The 22,525-nt window shown below is 37.0% G+C and overlaps 1 protein-coding gene across 9 annotated transcripts in view; it reads right to left on the bottom strand.

Annotated features, from left to right (window-relative positions):
- Positions 1-22,525, bottom strand: part of VPS13B (vacuolar protein sorting 13 homolog B) — a 700,507-nt gene that overhangs the window by 191,940 nt on the left and 486,042 nt on the right. For all 9 annotated transcript variants that reach the window (XM_053660831.1, XM_053660829.1, XM_053660828.1 and 6 more), the window contains 2 exons: positions 20,936-21,623; positions 3,015-3,152 (listed from right to left, as the gene is read on the bottom strand). In XM_053660831.1, coding sequence (XP_053516806.1) covers positions 3,015-3,152; positions 20,936-21,623 — 826 coding nt within the window. The remainder of the gene's footprint in view (positions 1-3,014; positions 3,153-20,935; positions 21,624-22,525) is intronic.

Raw genomic sequence — 22,525 nt, forward strand, 5'->3', positions numbered from 1 at the left:
AAATCACGTTTTTATTTTAACTAGCTCCCCAGAGATGCTTCAAAAGCACAATCAAGTTTGAGAAGCACTGTTCTAAAATAATTATTTCAATTCATTTATTTAAAAGTTTTAATCTCCAGAGAGATTATCATTATTATTGAATGAACATAAGATTAGCAATAGCATATATGTAATTTCCAATTTAAAAAAGTATAAGAAATGCAAAGCAACTATTTTTAAAAGTCACATTTCAACTACACGGTTGCATTGAATTCTAGAATTATAAACATATAATTTTTGATTCATTCATTGACATTTCTCTTAAAATTCTATTTATTTGATTGCCATGAAAATACAATACAATGAAAAATACAATTTACCATTGATTTGCAGATCCCATTCCTTTTACAAACAAATCAATCAAATATAAACCAGACCACAACTTTCTAGTCGAAGTGAGTGAAAGAATGTGTCTAAAAACAAAAGAAATCTGACACTAAGAAAGGAATAAGAGGTAAACCCAAGTCTCCCAGTGACCTCTCCATTAAACTGACCATATGATCTTACCCTATTTCCTCCATTCTGACATGTTCATTTTTTTACATGTGAACAACTCTAAAGTCAGGAAGTGTCTTGCAGTGGATGTAGTAAAAACTGTAACATAGTTTAAATAGCAAATATTTTTTTCTTTTTCTTAGTGGTGTATAAAATCTTTTTTCCCTATAATTGGTGATGGCTAAGATTCCGTGAAATACGGTACTTAACACTCACTAACCAAGTATTAGGACTCACAATCCTGCCAACCCATCCATTACCTTACCTGAAGGCTTCTTCCACTTTAATCACTCCCTTAGCCTTCATCATGAGCTTCTAGCTTTCCTGTGAGTGTTTAAAACCCTGTCTAGATACTTATAATGATTAGAAATAGTTCTTCACAAGCCCACACTTTTAAATCCCATCAAGATAAACACGCGTAACAAGAAGTGGGCCCCAGGGAAGGGGCCAATGATGACAGTTTCAGGTTCTGTTTACTGTGGACATGAGGTCAGGCCACCTTCTCCCTTGTTAATTGTAGATCCTAAGGCCATGGTGCACAGACTCAACCCGATCCACACCTCAAAATGCCTGCCTTTCAGAGTACTGCTGGAGATCTGAAGACAGTGTAGCATCATTGTTTTGATTCTTAATGAATAAACTAATATTCTTTTGAGGACTAGTATGTTCTGAAAAGCACTTCAAGTATAAAATAAAATAAAAACAGAAATGTAATATTTTCTGTTAAATATTGGGTTGGCCAAAAAGTCTGTTTAGATTTTTTCCATAAAAATAATGTATTTTGCTGTGTATTAATGCGCACCACATTTTTGGTCCAAACTTTTAGGAAAAAATCATTCATTTTAATTCAAATATTTATTTATTTATTTGTTTGTTTATCTATCTATCTATTTATTTATATTTAGGTACTTGATTTTGTATTACAAAGGAATTTTAGTATTTATTTTTGAACATGTTATAGTACAAGAAATTTTATGTAACAAATAATTACAAAACACAAGAACAGATACAAGGTATTTCAGGTACTACCCATGTATAATGTGCATCCTTATTGTTCTCTCAAAAATTTTGGCAAAAAAGTATGCATTATATACAGCAAAACACGGTAAAAGATAAATTTTTCATTTTCACCAACAACTCTACTGATGTGAACATTTTTAGTATGTCAGTTATCACTTGCATGGTATAATTTTCACTGTTCTCAATTAATGTTTTGATTTGATTGTTATCAACTTCAACTGGTCTACCCAACCGTGGAGCACTGCCCAGTGAGAAATCTCTAGCACAAAACTTCACAAACCCCTTTCAACATGTTCTGTGAGTCACAGCACCTTCTCCATATCCTGTACAACTGTTTTTATACATTTGAGCTGTGTTTTGACCTTCCTTGAAATTAAATAAAGCATAATATGCCAAAAATGTTACCTATTTTCTTTCATCTTCAATATTAAAGCGGCTGCACAAAAATTACCAATTTTTATGTCTTTTTTAAATGCACACTGATATGACCCCTGTCATAATACAATCTAACGAAAGTGTTTTGAATGAAGGTGAAGACAACTAAGTGCTACTGGGGTAATCTTATGGAAAAAAACAAACAAACTTTTTGGCCAACCCAATAAATAGTTAAAATTTCACTAAGGTGAGGAAGTAATAATAAAAAGAAGAGGAGGCAGAACATGAGATGAAGGAAGAACAAACAGAGCAAGAAAAAGAAAGAGGAGGACAGAGTTAGGGAAAGAGAGGAGAGATCTTTAGTTACATAACAATTAGTACAGAACAGAAGTGACTGAGGTCTTTGGAGTCATAAAGACCTGGGTTTTATTGGATTGTCTGCTGCTATGACCTTGGGCAATTTACATCACTTTTCTTTATTCATAAAATAGGGATAATTATAATGCCTACTCCTTGGGTTATATGAGTGTGTAAAACACTAGTGCCTGGAACATAATAAGCATTTGATAAACTTTTTAATCTGTATCTATCTAAAACTTAGTATTAATGTATTTTGGGTACTTTGCTGAGCATTTGAAATAAGTGTATTTTTACATTTAATCAAACCTATCCATATGCACTATCTTACATATGTATGCCATGTATCTCATCCATCCACCTGCCCACTGATCTATTTTATTTTCTTCATTTACAGGTAAGGTGCATAGGAGGTTAGATTAACTGTTTAAGGTCACACAGTTAATTAGTAGAAAAGGTATAGATAAAATCTTGTGTCTTTGGGTTCCAGCCAGTTATTTTTTATTTGTTAACCATATTTTGTCAGACTAAAGGTAAGTTTTAATGCATATTAACACTTGCCCTTTGATCTCTACAATGGGTAGCCTGAAAAAAAGTACATTCCTGGAAAACAAATGATCTATTCATTTTTGGCAATGAATAGCAAGATTCCTAACAGACCCTATGTACATGTTCACATATTCCCATGGAAAAAAACGGTGCACCCATTCGAACTATGACTCTCTTACCTGGTCCATTAAGAAAGTCTTTGATTTGTAGTGTCATGAGGGAAGGTGGAATGCCACTTCTGCTGTCTATTTCTCCTGGCACTGTCTGCAGCCAGACTGTGCAGTAATCAAGAGCTTCAGGCAGAGTCTTCCCAGGATCTGAAGTGACAAAATTAATGTTAAAAATGTCAATTACACTACAAATGTATCATTTTGTTGTAAGAGTTTCAGCTGATAAAAAAGGAAAAAAAAGTCTGGTTAATTATTGTATGTAACCTTCACTGATTCATTTGTATACACATGGTATATTCATTTGCACACACACACACGCTTGTATGGAGAAAGAGAAGCTGCCTTTGCACAAGGTGGAAAGGTAAAACCACATTTTCCAGAACCAGGCCCACAAGGAAAAGGCATTTCAAATCGTAACTCATTTCATCTTTGAGTGAAGGTAAGTTTCCCTACTCTGAGCTGCTGACCATTAACAGTTGAATAGTTGGATTTCTTTTTTTATAAATGGGATGTTGAAAACAAAAAGTGTAACCTTTTCAGCTTAAAAAAAAGCATATACATGTTCAAAGAAGCAGTGGATTAGTACTACTTAAGGGTTATTTGATCTGTTTTGGAGTTTCACTGACATTACAATCACTTTTTATTGCTAGGCTTTTGAAGTTTAACTTCAGTAGCTTTCCCATAACCTTCTTTAATGATAAAAATCAGTCAATCTTTTAATAGTCCCAATTATAACTAAAACTTGATTTTTTCTGCTTTAACTTTTTCTGTTAAGTACCATGCATTTTTAAAATCTTTTTTCTGGTTAATATTGTACATAAACTTTTTAAAAAGCATTTTTTAGCAAACAGATGGCAAACAGAATTTTCTTTTTAATGTTTAGCAAGCCAGTTTTTATTGCAATAGCTCTTTAAACAAAAACGACTGCTGTATCTTGGCATACAATGTGGTAGGCTTTTTAAAAACTTCTAAATATTCACAGTTTTTCTTTAGTTTCAAGATTGTTTTACTCTCTGTGTTTTAATGGCCTCTGAATGTCAATTTTATAGGGATGTTCTTGCCATGGAGTCCATCTATTCCATTTTCAGTTGATTTGAGATGTGTTATTAAAGTGTTATTTATTTTAGGTTTTATTGATTGGATTGCTTTCAAGAATAGCATTTACATACAGTATATTATATTCAACATATGGCTATATAGTATTACTGTCATATGTGAACTGGGCATATAAATTCTGCCTTGGAATTTGTATTTCCTGACCTTATCATGTGATCCTTATGAAATTTGGCACATATGAACCTTTATGTGATTTCAAAGAAAATACTGAAAGCAATTGATCGTGACGTTAGATCTATGTGGTAAAGATCAAACACTAAACTAGTGCATTCTTCTCTTTTTATATGATCAGTGAATTTAAAGCAGTGAGAATATGCACAGTAGATCCATTACATAGTAACACTAGACTGTTCTCTCTGGTGAAAGAATGGCAAGTGTCTGTTGCTGGGAGGATCTATAATCAGTTTGTAGGAGCTATGTAACCTGCCAGGACCAGAGTGTCTATTCCTCAGGCCTTGCCCACGGAGCCATCGTAAAGAAGCTGTTAATAAAGTGGTCCTGTCGCAGGCCTGTATGAAAAGATATAATTCTTCATTTTGAAGTAAATAAAATTCAGAGAGAGAACAATAATCTAACAGACAAAACAGATGGAAGTAAAGTAAATAATGAACAGAGATGAATTCAACTGATGTAGAAGTATTAATATGTGTTAAGAAATGGTCAGTTAAAACTTAGAAGGATAAGTAAGGCAAGTTATAGGAATCAGATATCCAAACTTGTATGACAAAATATCAATATCCTTAATAGAGTTCACAAAAACAATATTGACATTAATAAAAAATGGGTAGAAGATTGATAAGCAATTATTAAATGAAGATAAGCAATTAACAAATGAAAAATAAATAGTATATAAACATCTAAAGTATAAACATTAAGAATATTAAATCTTAGCAATAAACAAAGAACATTTTAAAATAATTTGTTTTAATTACTTCACTTATAATTAATTAATTAATTTAAAAAATAAAGAATATTTCACCTATCAGACAGGCCAAGACTGAAAAAAACTGATGTCTGTGTAATAGATACACATGCACACACACACACACACACACACACACACACTCATTGCAGAATTGTTAGTTGTGGCAAAAAGTAGAAAACAACCTAGATGCCAACCAACAGATTAATGCTAAATAAACAATGGTAATATGTATAATTATTTAAAGAATAAGATATCTATGTATTGACATAAGACAGTAATTTTGTATTGTTAGTAGTAAAAAACAAAGCAGGTTAAGCCCCTTGTCATTTATTGACCACTTAGGATTTCTCTTCTACAAAATATTTATTTATTCATATTAATATTGGTTCCTCTTTCTTACTAATTTGTAGGTGCTCGTTACCTACTATGTGTGTTAAAATTTTGTTTGCCATGTGTGGCGAATGTTTCCTCTTGGCTGGTTTTGACTCTATGTCAGTTGTCTTATAACTATATTCCAGTGCTTGCTGTATGCGTACTTTTTATAGATGTGCTAAAAAGTCTATTAACTTTTATTTCATAAATTTATTCTAGGTGCTTATATATTTTCCTGTAGTTTCTTGAAGAATTTATAAGATTTTGTTTTTACTTTTAGTTGTTCAATTGTTCTGGAGAGCACTGTCAAGAGAAAACATCTTCTCAGCCTCACTATTAATCAAGCACATACACAAATGAAAACAAGAGAACAACTTTCATTCATAAGATTAAATTAAATTAAAAACACTGATAATACCTGTCATGGGGATGGAGGAGAAATGGGTCCTCCCATGTTTGGTGGACATGAGTATAATTACAATATTTCTGCACCCGTGAAGAGATGGCTGAATGAGTGTCTATCAAAATTCTGAATACCTGTGTCCTTGTAGTCAATCAGAAAAGATGAACAGTAGGATGCTATTTTAAAGAAATACTTAAAAATACATAGGTAAATCTACAAAGAATTGACAGTGGCATCAACTGAATTTTTCAAATGTGAGAAAAATAAAACTCAGTGGAGAAATGTTAAAATAAATTATGACTATACTGTGAATACTGTATAGAATACTATGCTAGCATTATTCACAGTGTCCTTCTGTAGCTGATTAGATAAGAAGATGTGGTACATACACAGAATGGAATACTACTCAGCTACAAGGAAAGATGAAATATTAGGCTTTGCAAGAACACATATAGATCATGCTCAGTGAAATAAGTAACACTGAAAAGAATAAGAACTATATGATTTCACTTATATGTGGGACATAAAACAGAAAGCCACAAATGAACAAATAAAACAAAGAAAACCTCAGATGCAGACAACAGTATGTGGTTATAAGAGGGGAAAGGGTGAGGTTGAAGAGGTTAAGGGGGTGAACTATATGGCGAGGAAGGAGACTAAACTTTGGGTGGTGAGCACGCAGTGAAATATGCAGATGATGACTTACCATCACTGGACACGTGAAATTTACATAACTTATTAACCAATATCATCCTAGTAACTTTAAAAAAAATACTCTGTGTTAATAAAAACAAGGAAGTGAATCTGATGTGCTTATATAGAAGAGCTTCAAAATGTCCTGTGAAGTGACCAAAACAAAGAAACAGGGCACTAAGTTTAGTGAATTCAAAGGTGAAAACCCTGTCTGCATACATACAGACACACACACATGTACTTTTTTTAAGTTCTGAAGGATGATCATCTTTAGGATGATCCTAAGCACATATACAGAGGGCATATAAAGCACACATATATAGCACATATAAATTATCCAGAGTAAAAATATAGGATTATAAAAATTAAAATAAAGGGGAGAGGGAGAAGCACTTCAAAGGTTATGAGGTGTTTTACCTTCACCAAGTTATACAGATGGGGGGAGGGGAAGCAGCAAATTCTGATCGTGTGAATGAGGATTGTGTAAGTATGCAAGATGGGTCTTCTGCAGGTTGTTCTCTTTTATTAGAAGTTAGCAGACCTGCCCATCTAGCACCCAACCTAGGAGTCTGCAATAGGGCAATTACAGGGAGATATGACTTAGACATAAACAAACAAACTGGCAACAGTTAGGAAGCAGAACAGGAATAGAGAAAACGTGAAAGTCTAAGAAATATATCTAAGGAAGCCAAAATTTCAATGACTGTTACCCAACAAAATATTACTGGTTAATGATATTATTGGTTAATTACTACACAATCATTTTAAAAGTACAACTGTACTTGTAGGGCTGACAGAACAGAATGATTGAAATTAGGAACATCCAGGAACACAGACTTCATGGTTGATGAATACTGAAGGTATGGTGGCCACTTTCTGGTGTTTGACTAAAGTCTCTACTTTGGATATTCCTGCAGTCACTGTGGTTACAGGAAGCAGCAGCAGTAGCAGAAAGATATGTCAGAGTCCCAGAGAAATAGCTCATGTTTGCAAGTCAGAGTTAGTCTCTACACTCTAACGTCTAGATGATGAGGGGCATGACTTCTTGACTTTCTGTACTGTCTTCAATTTAACTTCTCCTGAATTCCATTATCAGGTCTAGAAAATAGGATTTATATTACACATTCCTCAAGGTCAATATAGCTGGGAAAGCACCAGATAAACTAAGATTAAAGGAGCCTGTGAGTACAATATAAATGGAGTGACTAATAGGGATGGCCTTTTCATTCTGGAAGCTCCTTCAGACTTTGTTAGTTTTATTTCCCATACTTTGCAAACACCTATTTATTTGAATACAGGAAGCTCTTAAATATAATAAACTCCCCCCCATGTTGATGAGCACATTTATCACTAAGCCTAAGAAACAGGAGAGTCATATCTTATTGAGAGTAACACAATGTGGGAAATGGGTCAGAAAAATGACAAACCGCTTATAGCCATAAATCTTGTTCAATAAGAAAAACAAATCAACAAGAAAAACAAATATTATAACTTTAAAACTTGAGCAAGTTATAATATTTGGTTTTCTTCTAGGTTGACCTGGCCTCCAAAAAAGAAAAAAAAACAACAAACTTCATCACATCCTGCCAATACGAAACAACCGAAGAGAAGATGCAGAAAGTCTCACGTCCATTGCCAGATGGCTTTCACAGGCACTGGATTCAGACTGTATTCTTCATGCTTGCAGATCACTTTGCTCTTCTTCACAAAACCTTCACTTCATTTAACTTCTTGGAAGATCTTCCTCTGAATCTGAACCCGTATTGCTGTTTATGATTGTTATTATTTTTAACCCTTAGCAAATATTCAGAGTTAAGTATGTCTTTGCTTAACACTTGAATTACATAAAATACACTGTGATTCACTGTGCCCAACTCAAAATGAAACTTTGAAAATAAACTCGTTTATTTTCTTTGCAACCTTCGACTTAAAACTTTGTTTTCCAAGCTGATACAAAACAGCTGAATGCCACAGATTTTGTAGGCTTTATTATTACTCTGCTTTGTTCAACTATGTGGCAGGATAATCCTTTTTTCATAACTTTGAATTTTTACTAAGGTCCCAATAAGAAGACATTTTCCCACAGATTTCAGTGGTGACTTTGCCATTTTAAGATGACATGACACTGAATCGATAATGAAGTCCAGTTACTTTTACACCAGATACTTCTAAGAGTTACCATCCACAGAGATAAAAGGTTTTAAATTTCTTTTGCCATATAAATAAGTAAGCTGGAATTTTAAAAAGCCCAGTGCCACGAGAATCTGTTTGTTTGAAAGCTAAATATCCGTTATAAAGAGGATGAGTGTGAGACTCTACAGCCAACAGCGTTTCTTGCTCACTGGTCCCTGGCAGTTACTTTGACCAGCCAGGACCGCGTTGGTCGTCCATGCCTCTGCCTGCTTCTCATGGCCGCTTTTGTGCTCATGGACACCTCTGCAAGTGAGCTGGTTAAGGAAGGGCAAGAAGAGAGGTTAGCCCAACAGTTATTTTCCCTGGCAGTTTTAGGCAAAGTTTCTGTTGTGGAAAATCCAAGCGTCGCTAGTCAAAGTAACAGTTTTGACCCTTAGATTCAATTTTTTCATGATACTCTTATCCTTTACATTTCTGTGGAAAATTAACGCTAACTTAAATATGGAGTGAAGTCAAGGAAACAGAATTTCCTGTACCCGTGTGTTACTGGAAAAAATCTTATTAAATGACATTTGAGGGATAAGCTGTGAAAAACAAACTTCTGATTAATCGGGTTGTATTTGTACCTCATTAGAACCATGTTTTCTCCAATAAGTGAATGGTTTGTCATCTCACCCCTGGTACTAATTAGCTTTTTGCTGTATTAAAGTGATCCTGTTGCTGCTTGCAATCCTGGATAACAGAATTCTGCTCAATAGTATCAACAACTTCTGAAACTACATCATGCTTTAATTTCTAATTCTACTGGTGCTAATGGTACCTTACTGATGATACGTAATTAAAATTGTTTCCTAAGCTATGACTGCAGACTTAAATTTCAGTAGCTTTCTGCTTTGATGTCATATTGCAATGAGTTTTCTTTCTAATAGTATTGGGTAAAAACATTGCAAATTCCTCCAAGCATAAAATTAGCATAACGCATGTAGGATGGAGCACTGCAAATAGCCTCAAATGGGCTCAAGGTTCACTTGTCTCCATTTTATCGGTTCCAGAAAGTCCAGAAGAATCTACTGGCCTTTCTTTTGGCTTTCTTTCTTTCATTTTTTAAATGACAGACTTATGTATTTCACTCACTTTTCTGCAGAGTCTTCAATCACCTGTGATTATGGGTTACAAACATCCTGAAATCTGCCACAGCTAATGAGCCCAGGCCTATCTCAGGCCGTCACAGAACCAAAGTGGGCCCTGTGGCTGCTCAGAAAGACGGGTTCTCTCCGGCCTGAGGTCCATGGGCTGTCATGTTTATGAAAAAGCCCATCACTGACCCAGGACTTACTGAACACAGACTTAGTTTCATGAAGCTTTCCCACACTTTGTTCTGTAGGAGTTTATATCGGTTTATAACAGGATTAAATATCGGGTAATGAAAAAAACATGAACTCTGAAGGCACACAGATCTGGGTATAAGTCCTGACTCCTTGAAGTGGGTAAATTTAATCTTAACATCACTGGGTTCCAGCTTCTTTGTTCCCAAAACAGGGGTAATGAGCTAAATTGTAGGGTTGTTGGGGTCTGATATTAGATAATACGTGTAATGTGACTTGCATGGGGTATGTCACAGTGGGAGTGCAGTGAACAGTCACTGTTTTGTTTCTTACACTCAAACTCTAAACAAAATGGGAGTGTATGCGTGGTCTTTCAAGTGTCTCTACTCTTCCTAGTTTTTTGTTTTTGTCTTTTGATTTTGAAAAATATTTTTATTGTTGATAAAACAATAAAAATTATTGATATAAGAGGAATAAAAAAGTAGAAAATAGCTTTAAAAACATTTTATTTATTTAATTTTTAGAAAGAGAGGAAAGGAAGGAGAAAGACAGGGAGAGAACTATCAATGTGTGGTTGCCTCTTGCATGCCTCCTACTGGGGACCTGGCCTACAACCCAGCCACGTGCCCTGACTGGGAATCAAACCGGCAACCCTTTGGTCTCAGCCTGTGGTCTTTCTACTAAGCTACACCATCTAGGGCTAAAAAGCTTTTTTCATTAGTGAAAATTATGCCCATTTTTTTATCCTAAAACTAATAAGCTTATCTATACTTAATTGTTAACATAATAATTATTGAGGTCTGAAAAACTAGTCAATAAACTTACTTCCCTATTTAATACACAGGTTATGAGAAATTATAGACTTGACAACTTCCTTGCACTTTGGTTTTGATAATTATCAAATTATATTCTTACCTTCTTTCCCATCCCTTAGAAATATTTGGCCCACATACAGAAAGGATATACTATGCAAGGAAGTGAATAATCTGCAAGCCAAAGTAGATTCCTTTCCATTTTTAAAGTTGAAGTTAAGAGACCCCTTTCCAAAGGTATCTGGGTATATATCAACCTATAGACATTGAAATGACACTTTAAAATAATTTATAAAATAACATGGTGAGTGCATCAGGACTGCAATTTCTCAGAGTGCTCTCTCTCTCTCTCTCTATTTCCAGGAAGATCAAGTGGAGTTAACAGCTCATCACAGTAGGGAGGAAGAAACTATCTAAAGAGCAATCAGGGCAGTGGGTGAAGGCTCAGAGTCCCTCCTCTTTTCCCTTTGGTCTCGCTTCACTGATAAGATGTCCCTAGATGGTCCTCTAGCTTAATCCTTTTGTGCTCAGCCAAGAGTACACAAAGGAGCTTGAATGTGAATGTGAATGTGATTCAGACCGCAGATCTTAATTCACGTAGAACGTGAATAAGACTTAAAAGAAAGCATCTAGGGAGAATGTATTTTCCTAGATCTACTTGCCTCTATCTATGCAGCTGATGTTGTTAAATCTCCCAAGGGGCCATGGCTGTGCTTGTTTCCAGCCATGCTCAATGGCTGGAGGTGTAATTTGTTATTTGAACACTCACCTTCTTACCCCTAGACATGTATTATATTTTTCTAGATTTCTTTTATGGGCCTTAGTTTTCATGGTGATATTTTTCTTTTTCGTTTTTTAAATGTAGGCACAGAAACAATGGTAGTCCATATAGCCCCTACAATGTGGAAAATTAAATCATGAGAGAACCTAGATCCATAAAACACAGTAACATATCAATGTCAGGACAGCAAAACCAACCAAGAAACCAATTCTAAATTGCACTGGATGCAAGTTAAGAGCCACTATCACCTCCTTGTTGATGTCCAGGCATTTGGCTAACTCCACAAGCACTTTTCCCCCATGCTCTGTACCTCTGCACCTCTGAAGATGTGACGGAAAGGAGCAGAGATTTCCTGGTTTGAAATCCCAACCCTGGGACAGAGAGGAAGAGAGAAAGCTTAAAGTGGCCACTGGCATGTGTGACCATCAGTGTCCACTAGCTCTCACTTTTAGAACCAAGACTTCCATGTAAGGAAGTACATTCTTTCTCCTTAATGATGCTAACCAGCAGATAATATATGAAATATCATTTCAGTAAGTTCCTCTCACTTTATTTTCTATGCTGCTCCATAATGTCCCTGGTCTCTTTCCTATTTGGTTTTCAGGTTAAATTCTAATGTAGGTTTTAGATGTTTTGCAGGACAACATATTAAAATTCAGTACAAGTAAACACAGGGTGCTGTCTGCTAAAAAATGGCGTCGTATATACTTAAGGAAAATCAACTAAACCCCAACTGTAAGCCTCTTCTCTTCTCTGAGCGAAGTCTGGGTTCTGTAATATTAAAGCTAAACCAGTGACTTTAAAGTGATTCCTCTCATTTCTTCATTCATTTAAAGTAAATATTAGTTAAAATAGGTGTCAAAAGGATCGGGACACTAATCTTTTCCTTATGTCCAAGAGGAAGGTCTAGTAGGCTCTTCCTTCTATTACTAATAATTACAGAAGTCCCAACTTACAGTTGAATAACGTTTCATAGTTCCAACGCATTTCATAAATATTGTCTCATTTGGAGCTCAGAATAAACCATTCAACTATTAAAAAGATATTATTATACCCTCTTTAGAGATAAGGAACAACTTGCATCAAAAGAGCCAAGAGCATTAGAGCCAAGACTAAAAGTACAAATTACTGATGTCATTTCAATGCCCTTCCCCACGAGTTCCCTGAACTGGCTGGTCCATTGCTTTTCAACTTTCCCAGCACAGCTCTCGCTGAGTGATACACTGGAGTGCCCCTCATTTAATAGACCTACTTACTTGCTGATTCCTGTCAAAGTAGTAATTTCATTTCACATTATAGGTCAGCAAGAAATGTTCCCAGCAGCTAACTTTTCAGATAAATGTTCAAGTTGTGATCATTATGACATTCAAGTCACAGGTTAATGCTAAGTCTTTCCAGGGACATTAGCAAAACCTTTAATTCTAAAGAGACATGTAATTCAATCCATCTCTTAAAGTCACAATAACTAAATGAAATCAAGATATGATTTATGAGGTGTAAGAAGCCAGTTTATGATTTTCCAACTGCTGGTTTACTCAAATGTCTTCAGCACGTTTTCTGCAGACCTATTCATGAAAGGGTAGAGAAGTCAATTCCTGTAACTGAGATTTTTCAAACTACACAATAGCAATAATTGCACCAAAGTGATGTGAATTTTTTTGTGGCCAATTACAACCACTATTTTAAAATCGCTTGAAGATATTAACAACGATGACAAATGCAACAACATTATATTAACATTCACTGAACTCTGTGCTGCACACTTAGAGCTTCATACACATTGCTTAATTCTCACAGCAACCCTGAGAGGTTACTCTCAGTATTATCACCACCGCATCGCAGATCAAGAACTGAGGTTGGGAGAGCTGCATCGAGTGCCCACCGTCACACAGCTGTGGGCAGCAGAGCTGGGGTTACAGCCAGGACTGACTGACTCCATTGCTTGAGCTCTTACTGAGCTCTGTTCCATGTCTGCCTCTTAATTAGACCCAAAGTCACATTTCTAACATTTATAATACTTATATTTCTCTCCTACCTGGTAATAATAGTATGCTATTACCTGATTTTTTGGTATGATAAATCCTAATCAACTTTAATTTCTGTATTTTAGCCTCAGTGATGCTTGAAAAAATTTAATAAAGAAAAGAAGCTGCAATACAGCAGAAGCAACTGTTTTCAAGTCAGTTTGTTAGTTCCTAGAACACATTAATGAGTAATAAGACACTGGACTGACTGACTTTGTCCTAAGGAAGCAGGGGGGTTAGTTAAACTCCGCCAGAATGGTTCAACTCCTTCACAATTGACCAGATGGCATAGTCATTTCTTCAAAAACAAACAAAAAGTTCCAAACAAACAAGAAGAAAAATGACTTTCTGAGGCTGCCCTGGGCTGCATAGTCAAGATATGAGGCAATTTCAAATCTGGACTCTATTACCTTAAACAAAACAAATACCAATTTTAAAATATTTATAAACACAACTAATACGATTATGTTAAAAACAACTACATACATCTTTATTTAAGAGAGAATTGCCAATAGTACAGCTGCTGCATGTAAGGGTGCTGGCAGAAGAGCTCGTTCTGTAGGAGGCTGCTCCAGGTGAGAAGGGCGAGGAAAAGCCTGCTGGCACCTTGTTTTAATATTTTAAAAAGAAACCCGTTAGCCCACAGATGTATTATCTACCTGAATAGATAAAAAAATCACTTCAGGTTATTAATATTAATAGCCATGAAAGAAATTCAAGTTGATTAAGTCTTTAAATAATCTGCCAATTTTTCATTTATGGAGACTAAGGCAAAGACTATATCTACACTTAGGGGTGTAGCTGGCATAATTTAAGACCGCTAAATTGTGTGGACTGGGGATGAGGCTTCACCACTCAAAATTATAAGCAATTACCATCATCCTTATTTCACATTGGGTTTCTAACATAAAGCTATATGCATAAATACAGATTCCAGTTATTCTGAGTAGCATCTTGTAATTAATTCAGGCTTTTTAATATACATGCGTATATGTCAGTCACATGTGCTGAGAAGGCAAAAATGACATGAAGGACAATGAGTTTCACAGCATTTCTCCTAAATTGACTGTATAACACATGAAAGGACATCCCGAGGGGCACATAGAGAAAACACTACTACCACCCTCCAAGTATTTGGGCACATTCTTTGTTTAATGGTGACATGGGCAGAATCAAGTTAATGCTGACAACTCCCTGAGAGCAGTAATTATTCACTGCAATACATTTAAGGGAACTGTGCGTATAGATGTAAAGATATTTAAGCATCACTTCTGGGGGAAATCCTGTATTCAGTTTCTCAGAAAGCCATGTGTTGGCTAATGGACTAGAAAATATTTTTATTAGTTTAAATTGCAGGATCTCTGGTGCCAGCCAAAATTGGAATAAGCTCACTGCAGCCTAACTCTCATGCTGCTTACAATGAAAAACTTGGAAAAAAACAAAACAAAACAATACCTGAGGACTCTGAAAGGTAAACAACAACAATGCAGATTTGGAAAGGGCCTCGATTCTCAGATATGACCCATACAACGGTGAGTTCCCCCCTTTACTTTTGTCCTTTTTCCCTTCGTTTTCCTTCTTACTTTGACTTGAGAGCGAGTCCTAAGCTGCGGTGCACAGTGATGGCAAGAGCGACCAAAGGCCCTACAGACCTAATGGGGGGGTCTGACGCCTCCATGGTTTCGAGAATGGAGGGGAGACTGGAGGCTTTTTATTTTTCTTTTTTATCTCCTGGTTTTGTCCCAAGGTGGTTTTGTGTGTGTGTACAACAGCTATGGTAGTGGCTGTGATGTGGTGGAGTGACAAGTGATTAAGACTTTAGCAGGTGTTATAACTATGTTTCATGATGTAAAGGTAAACACACTTGAAATGAATGGAAATACAGTTCTCAGGAAAGAACCAAAATACAAAAAAAGAAGTAAATGAAAATTTAGCACTGAGAAATTCAACAGAATTATCGAATATAAAGAAGAGAGACAAAAAGAAAAAGAAAAAAAAGGAGTCTCAGCAATCTGCAGGACAATTGTTTAAAACTGTTTAACACTGGAGTCCCAGAAGGAAAGTAGAAAGATTCGCACAGAAAAAATATTTAAAGAAATAACAGCCCCAAAGTTCCCGAACTTAATGAGAGAACATGCATTTACAGAGTCAAGAAGCTCAGAGAACTTCAAACAGGATAAATTCAAAGAAATCTCAAGCCCAGACACATCACAATCAAGCTACAGAAAACCAAAAATAAAGGGGAAAATCTTAAAAACAGATAGAGAAAACAGCACGTTATATATAGGGAAACAATAATAGGAATTACCATAGATTTCTCTTCAGAAACCACAGAGGACAGAAGACAGTGGAACAGTATCTCTAACGTGCTGAAAGACAAGTCAACCCTGAATTCTATATCCAGCAAATATGTCAGAAGTGAGACAGACAAAATAATACTCTCAGGTCATGAAAAACAAAAATGATTCATTGCCAGCAGGCCTGCTTTAAAAGAAATGCTAAACAAAGTTCTTAATGCTGAAGGCGGATATACCAGGGGAAAGCCTGGGTATATTCCTTGAGGAATGAAGGAAAAGCTCTGGACATGGTAAAAACCCAGAAAATATAAAATATAGTAGTTTTTTTCCTCTTTAGTTCTTTCAAATATGTAACATTGAAACAAAGATCAAAATCTTATCTGGCAGGGTTTTCAATATATGCAGATTAGTATATATGATAATTATAATGTAGGTGGGCGAGGCTAAAGCAACATATATGATTGTAAGGCTTCTCCATTTTCCATGAAGCGATAAAATGTTACTGCTAAATACACTGAAAGATTAGGCCTGTACACTGGAAAGCCAAAAGCAACCACTAAAATATATTACAAAGAAAAAAGCCCAAAACAAATAAATTAAATAGAATACTAAAAATTGTTCTGAATTGCAGCTAGAACTCAATCTATAAATAATTTAGAAAATAATCTGAAGAGCAGTCCTATTTCATTCTCTGCATCCCAGCAGTTTTGCGTTACACTGTTGCATACAAATGATACTAAATTTTCCTAGATTGCTTCTCTGGCTCAGCCTTCCATGTCACTAAGACCCGTATTCTGCTAAACGTTCATCATTAATCATAATAAGTATAATTATCAAGTGAAGAGAGGTGCCTGAAGGCAGAGAAACTGAGTCTTCTTACTGGTTCTTTAACATCATGAACATGTCTGATAAGCTACCTGGGATCAAACAGAGTGAATGAATGAATGAATGAATGTTCCCAAAGACTGTCTGACTGCAGAAATGAGAGCATGACAGGGATAACAAGCTCATCCTAAGATCAAGTCACACGGATGGTCCAAGACAAGAGGGTAAGTGTGGTGTTAACAACCACATTGACTAATTTCATTTAGTCCCCTTGGGCGTTCACACTGTATCACAACAGCACTCAAAGGATTCTTAGGGTTTGCTTTCAGGGTCTTCACTGAAGTCTGCTGAAAATGTCAAATGAAATCACATCTTCCTAACTTAACGTGAACAATATTTCTCTCTTTTAGAACCACCCTGAGCCATGCTTTAACAATGAATCAGGTCTGTGATCAGGTGGCTCTGGCCACTTTTAGGGCCCAAGTGAATCAGAGGATCAAAACCTCGAGACGACTATGCCTTAGCAGTCTCCTGTCTATGAACTCTTTTGTGACATTCTTACTGGTTCCCTTATTAACTAATATGCAAAGTTTTTAATATAGTCTTTTATAATATGTACACAAATTATGATTTTGGGGGGGAAATTATCCTGTAAACATGTCTTTTTAAGGGGTAACAAAAAATCGCTTGTTGACTTTTTGTTCTATATGATTTCCATACAAAGGAACATGAGCACATGTAATAATGATTGATAACTTGTAGAGAAAACAGTAAACAATTTCAAGCCACATTGTGCTAGAATATTTTTACAATCGAATATTCTTGTCCTCTCAAAAAAGAAAACTCATTATCTCCACGAAGACCTCAGGCATGTCTGACATACTAAAAAACGGCCCTCACCGGGATGCACGTACGTGTTAAAACCAATACTGGCTGGCAGCCACTTGAATTTCCTTGTGGAAAAGGATTTATTCTAGTGTCAAGAGAGAAAGTACACTAAGTCCTCAATGCCACCCATAGATTTGGCGACTTTACACAATACAACATATAATGAAACCAGTTCTACCACAGGCTGATGATATGAACGAGACCTGAGTTCCTGTGGCTGTCTCATCAACAATACAGGATGCGACGGTGCATGCAATGACGCTGCAGAAAGACGTAACATGTTACTTTCATCCTTAATGTACGACTTTAGCTTTCCCTTGAGCTTTCTCAGAAAGTTAGCTTCATGGTGGTCCCCCTCTTTGTACTTCCAGAGAGGACCCTGCAGATTCTCCTTCACTTTAGAGTCCAGAATGAAACTGGCCGCTCCCACCTTACTGCTCCTCCTCTCCGTGAATGGTAACATTACAGGCATTCGCGTTTTCCTCTTTGTTCTTACACACACGGTTACCAGCCAAGATTCAAAGGAACCCTGGACAGGGAACAGTGCTTTCTCTGCAGAATGGGAAAGTGCCACTCGAAGTGCTTCTGGATAACTAAATTGGTAGTGGGACTTGAATCATTCATTCAAGTAAGCAATTTAACACAGAAATCCCCCAGGATCAGTTATTTTTGAAAAAAAAAAAAAAAACAAAAACTTCATTACTGTTTAATAAAGTTTATGTATTTAAAATACTGAATAAACTCAGTGCTCCACAAGAGTATCAAAGGAAAATTTGTATCTCTAAAACAAGTCAAAATAACTTTTAACCTGGGTAGCGGCTTACAAGCTGCTGACAGTATCAGGTCAACTCTCTGAGGCCAGAGCAGTATAGTTTAAATTTCTTTAGTAATATAAACGTGAGATGAATTCCAAATTGCTGAATGATAAAACTTTAAACTGGAATAGATCTTAATATTTATAATAGTCATCACATTTTACAGACAAGGAAACAGAAACCCAAAGAAATGAACCAGCTAAGATCACACTCCTAATTAATGGCAGGGCCAATATTAAAATATTACTGAAGGCTTCTGTTCCCTAGTTTAGTCATCTTTCTACTGTTTAGTAACAGTAAAAGCAATAGCGGCAGACATCTATGAAGGCCTACTATTTGCTGCACTCAGTGATAAGTACTTTCATGAATTATCTCTTTTCCATTTCAAAGCTGCCCTGTGAGAGAGGTGGACACCTTATACGTGACAGAGTCGGGACTGGAACCCAGGTTTGTCTTACCACCGAGAGAAGCTGTGCTGTGCGGTCACACGCGACTTCACCAGCGAAACCCCTGTGTGCTCTGGAGCGGGAGGATGGAGGCTGGCCGAGAGAACTGCGGGCTCACACTCTTCCCCCCACTCCAGGGAGCCAGACAGGCTGTGAGACCAGACTCCAGGGTCCAACAAGTCTTGGCGTTGAATTTTAGCTCTGTTCATTGCTACATATGCCATCTTGGACAAGGTACTTAACTTTTCTAACTTTAGTTCCCTCACCTGTAAGATGGGAACGGAACATTTGCCATACAGTTGTGGTACAGATTAGCTGATAGAATGCATTTAAACCAGGTGGTACGGTGCCTAGCACAGACTGTATACTCCATAAATGCTAGTTGCATTTTTTTAGGATATTCTAACTACTTGCTTTCGGATGAATTTCTCCACATTGGTAACTGCATTTTTAAGACACATGCTAATTTATATGGGTAACTCTTTATTTGCATAGTATACATGTCCAAGCAGATGCTTTTTGTGTAGGAAAAGGCACCCACAAGCACACTGTGCAAAGGATGCTCCTTAGATACCCTGTAAGCCTTTCTCCTCCCACATGTAACTCCCTGTGCTGAGTCTGGCCCATAACCTTCTAGATTCATCTGCTGAAATTTGGTTCCATGTTGGTTTACACACAAGGATTTTTTTAAAAAACAAAAAGTACATCATTATTTTGAACTAGAAACTGATCAAATAACCACCTCAGCAGCACTCCTGCCTCCAGTGCCCCAAAATACCTATTATATTGAAGGCACTCAGTAGTGCCCCCAAATACCTATTACATTGGAGGCACTCAGTAAAGGAGAACATGTTTGAGTCAGGGAGGCAGGGGTTGCTGGTAAATGTTTAACTGGCCCTCAGAGTAGGAAAGCTGCTTGATAGCATTTGCCAATATCTGTGGCATGAATACTCTCACTACGACTTATTTAAACTACCAGTGGTTTAACAACTGTTTTAAAAGTTCCTAAAAATTAAAAAACTGGCTCTTGCAAGCCAGTGTGAGCCAGTTTGTGCACCAGTGACGAGAGGGCCAGCAGGCTGTCTAGGAGGTAACCTAGGTTACTCCACCCGGCCACCAGCCAGCTACCCTTTCTACAGCAGCGGACCTGCCATGCACATCCGCAAGAGGCAAGGCTCCCTTGGCCTTACTCCTTGGGCTGAATCCTGGTCCGCACACCTGCCTCTACTCTCCAGGAGCCAGCTCTGTAAAACGGTTCTCATTACTGCCAAGAACGAACAAGCCTATTTTCAGAGGGGACAAATTCTCCAAATGACTCACTACTGCCTTCCACCTGCTAGATGGGACCACCTGATGGCAGTGAAATGCTGAGTTGGACTGAGCTCGCTAGCGCCCTCTTCCAACACCGCATTTTAGATGGCTCAGCTGCCCTCCCCAGTCTTTCCGGCCACACATCTAACTCTACATTAGCCCTTGTGACTTAATAGCCACTATGCTTTAAATCTGAACCCCTGATCACTTTCCAAGTGTCAACAAGCAACAAGCTTCACAATTCAATATAAGTATTATAATATATTAGGATGCTTTCTGGTTAAAAGAGCTAGTTGGCCAACACTACTAATAAATGTGTTATAGATGTATACAAATCTTTAGATCATCTTATTTTACTAATAAACCTTCTCAAACACATTTACTATTAAGCTGTTATAACAAGATGACGAGATTAAAAATACCTACAGGCCATTAATATGAAATAAAGCTTTGCTTCCCAATCACTGAAAACTGTTAAGCATTTCTACAGCTCTGAAAGAGACATGTTTCACTTAACTCCTGAAAAAAATGAGCATTCAGAGGCAAGGTAAGAACATGAAGGCTAACCCTGGGTACATTTCGAACACTGACTTACACATAATTCAGCTGTGGGACGTGAACTTTATAAATTTACATATTCTGTGGGGAAAGAAGTCTTATCTGGTCTGCCAGCTGTTTTCTGTTTGTGCAAACCTTGAAACTGGGAATAAAACTTAGTCTGTAAGAGCAGTTATTAGCACTCCAGTGAAGCTGAAGGCTCTTACCTGTACATTTGTAATCAGAGGCCACCCCTTTAAGCACAGCATCGAAAACGGTCATTTCCACTCGCTGCTTCCGGTGGTGACAACTCAGTAGCAAAGAAGGCTGGGAGACAATAAGGTATAGAAACGGTTCTAACTGCAAATCACCAGTTCCTCTTCGTCCAGGCTGCCGAACGACAGTTATGCCAAGGGCCTGTCTAGCAGATGACCTTGTGGTTGCATGAAGACTTTCAAGAGAGATGGTCCCTATTTTTTTCCCTGAAGGAAAAGACAAGCTGCTGCTTAAGAGATCTTCTGCTGTTACCGTGGAAATACATGCCTCACTGGATTTAGCAACACCTGAATCATCTTCTGCGGGATTTAATGAACTCTTGCCTGTTTTTTCATTATTGCTCTGTTCTTGTGATTTTGATTTTGGTAAGGCCATGCAGGAATAAGTCATGAGTGAGATTCTACTTGCAGTAATAAATATGTCAAAGGGAATAAAATTGAGATTCTTTACAATTGAGGCCTGGTGGGAGGGGCGGGCGATGCGATGCTGACTGGTGCCGCTGTGCTGCTCTATCTGCACGATTCTGATTTTGACGCTGTCACTGCCAATCCCGCTGTCCTGGGCTCCGCTGCACCGCGATGAGGCGTCCGCCACGCTTCTGTCAAGTGTGTCCATTTTCTTCTGTTCTTGCTTAGATACCTGAAAGGAAAAGCGAGACAATACTTTAAACTAGTTAGAGTCCAAATGTTATTATATAAAGGATGTCATATCGACATGTTAAAAATGGTAGTCCAGTATAGCTTGTAACAGAGTAATCATTAAAACAAACAAGATGCCCATTCATAAAAATTATTCATATTAAAACGCCAAGGGACACTTGAGAAAAAAGCATCAAGTGTACATTTCTAACATTAAATTATACTCTTAGGTATCAGACTTTCTTTCTTTGGACTAATAAAAATGCCTCTTTAAGAAATTAGTATTCTTTCTAAGTAGTACAATAAATGGCTTCCAAATCGTAATTACTATTGGTTGAAATTATATTTTAGGTCAGAGTAGTTTATATTGTTAACCCTTGCCATTATAACACTAATTTATAGTTTTGGGATAGTAAGAGAGGAGAACATTATGAAAGACAAAGAAAAGTAACATGTATGCCATTCAAAATGTTTCTTTTCCTCTACGGTATGACTTGAAACAGTGGTAAATATAAGTGATCAAGTATAATGTAAGCCATTCATGCGCTTGAAGGAAAACCTTTCCTTTGTGCACAAAAGGATACTCATTCTCAGAATTTCCCACCAGCAGCACCCTACGCAGAGCAAACACTTGGTGACAGCAAAGTCACGATCACCGTGGGAGCGCAGCCCCAAGTCCTTCAGCTGGATTCTTTGTTCCACTCTCTAAGGTCTCCCACCCATCAGGCTGTGATATCCTATTTGGGACCTAGATGTTTCACTTGCTTTTTCACTGAAATAACCGTGGAAACTTTGAGGAAAAAACCAAATCCTCCCAACCTCCGTCTTATCACCAAACATAACCAATGGTAACATTTACTGCATTTGCTTTCAGTTTTTTTCCCTACCTGGGCAAAAGTTCCT

This window comes from Artibeus jamaicensis, unplaced genomic scaffold (assembly GCF_021234435.1).
Source record: "Artibeus jamaicensis isolate MK-2021 breed Jamaican fruit bat unplaced genomic scaffold, CSHL_Jam_final scaffold_916, whole genome shotgun sequence".
In the NCBI taxonomy this organism is placed as follows: Eukaryota; Metazoa; Chordata; class Mammalia; order Chiroptera; family Phyllostomidae; genus Artibeus; species Artibeus jamaicensis.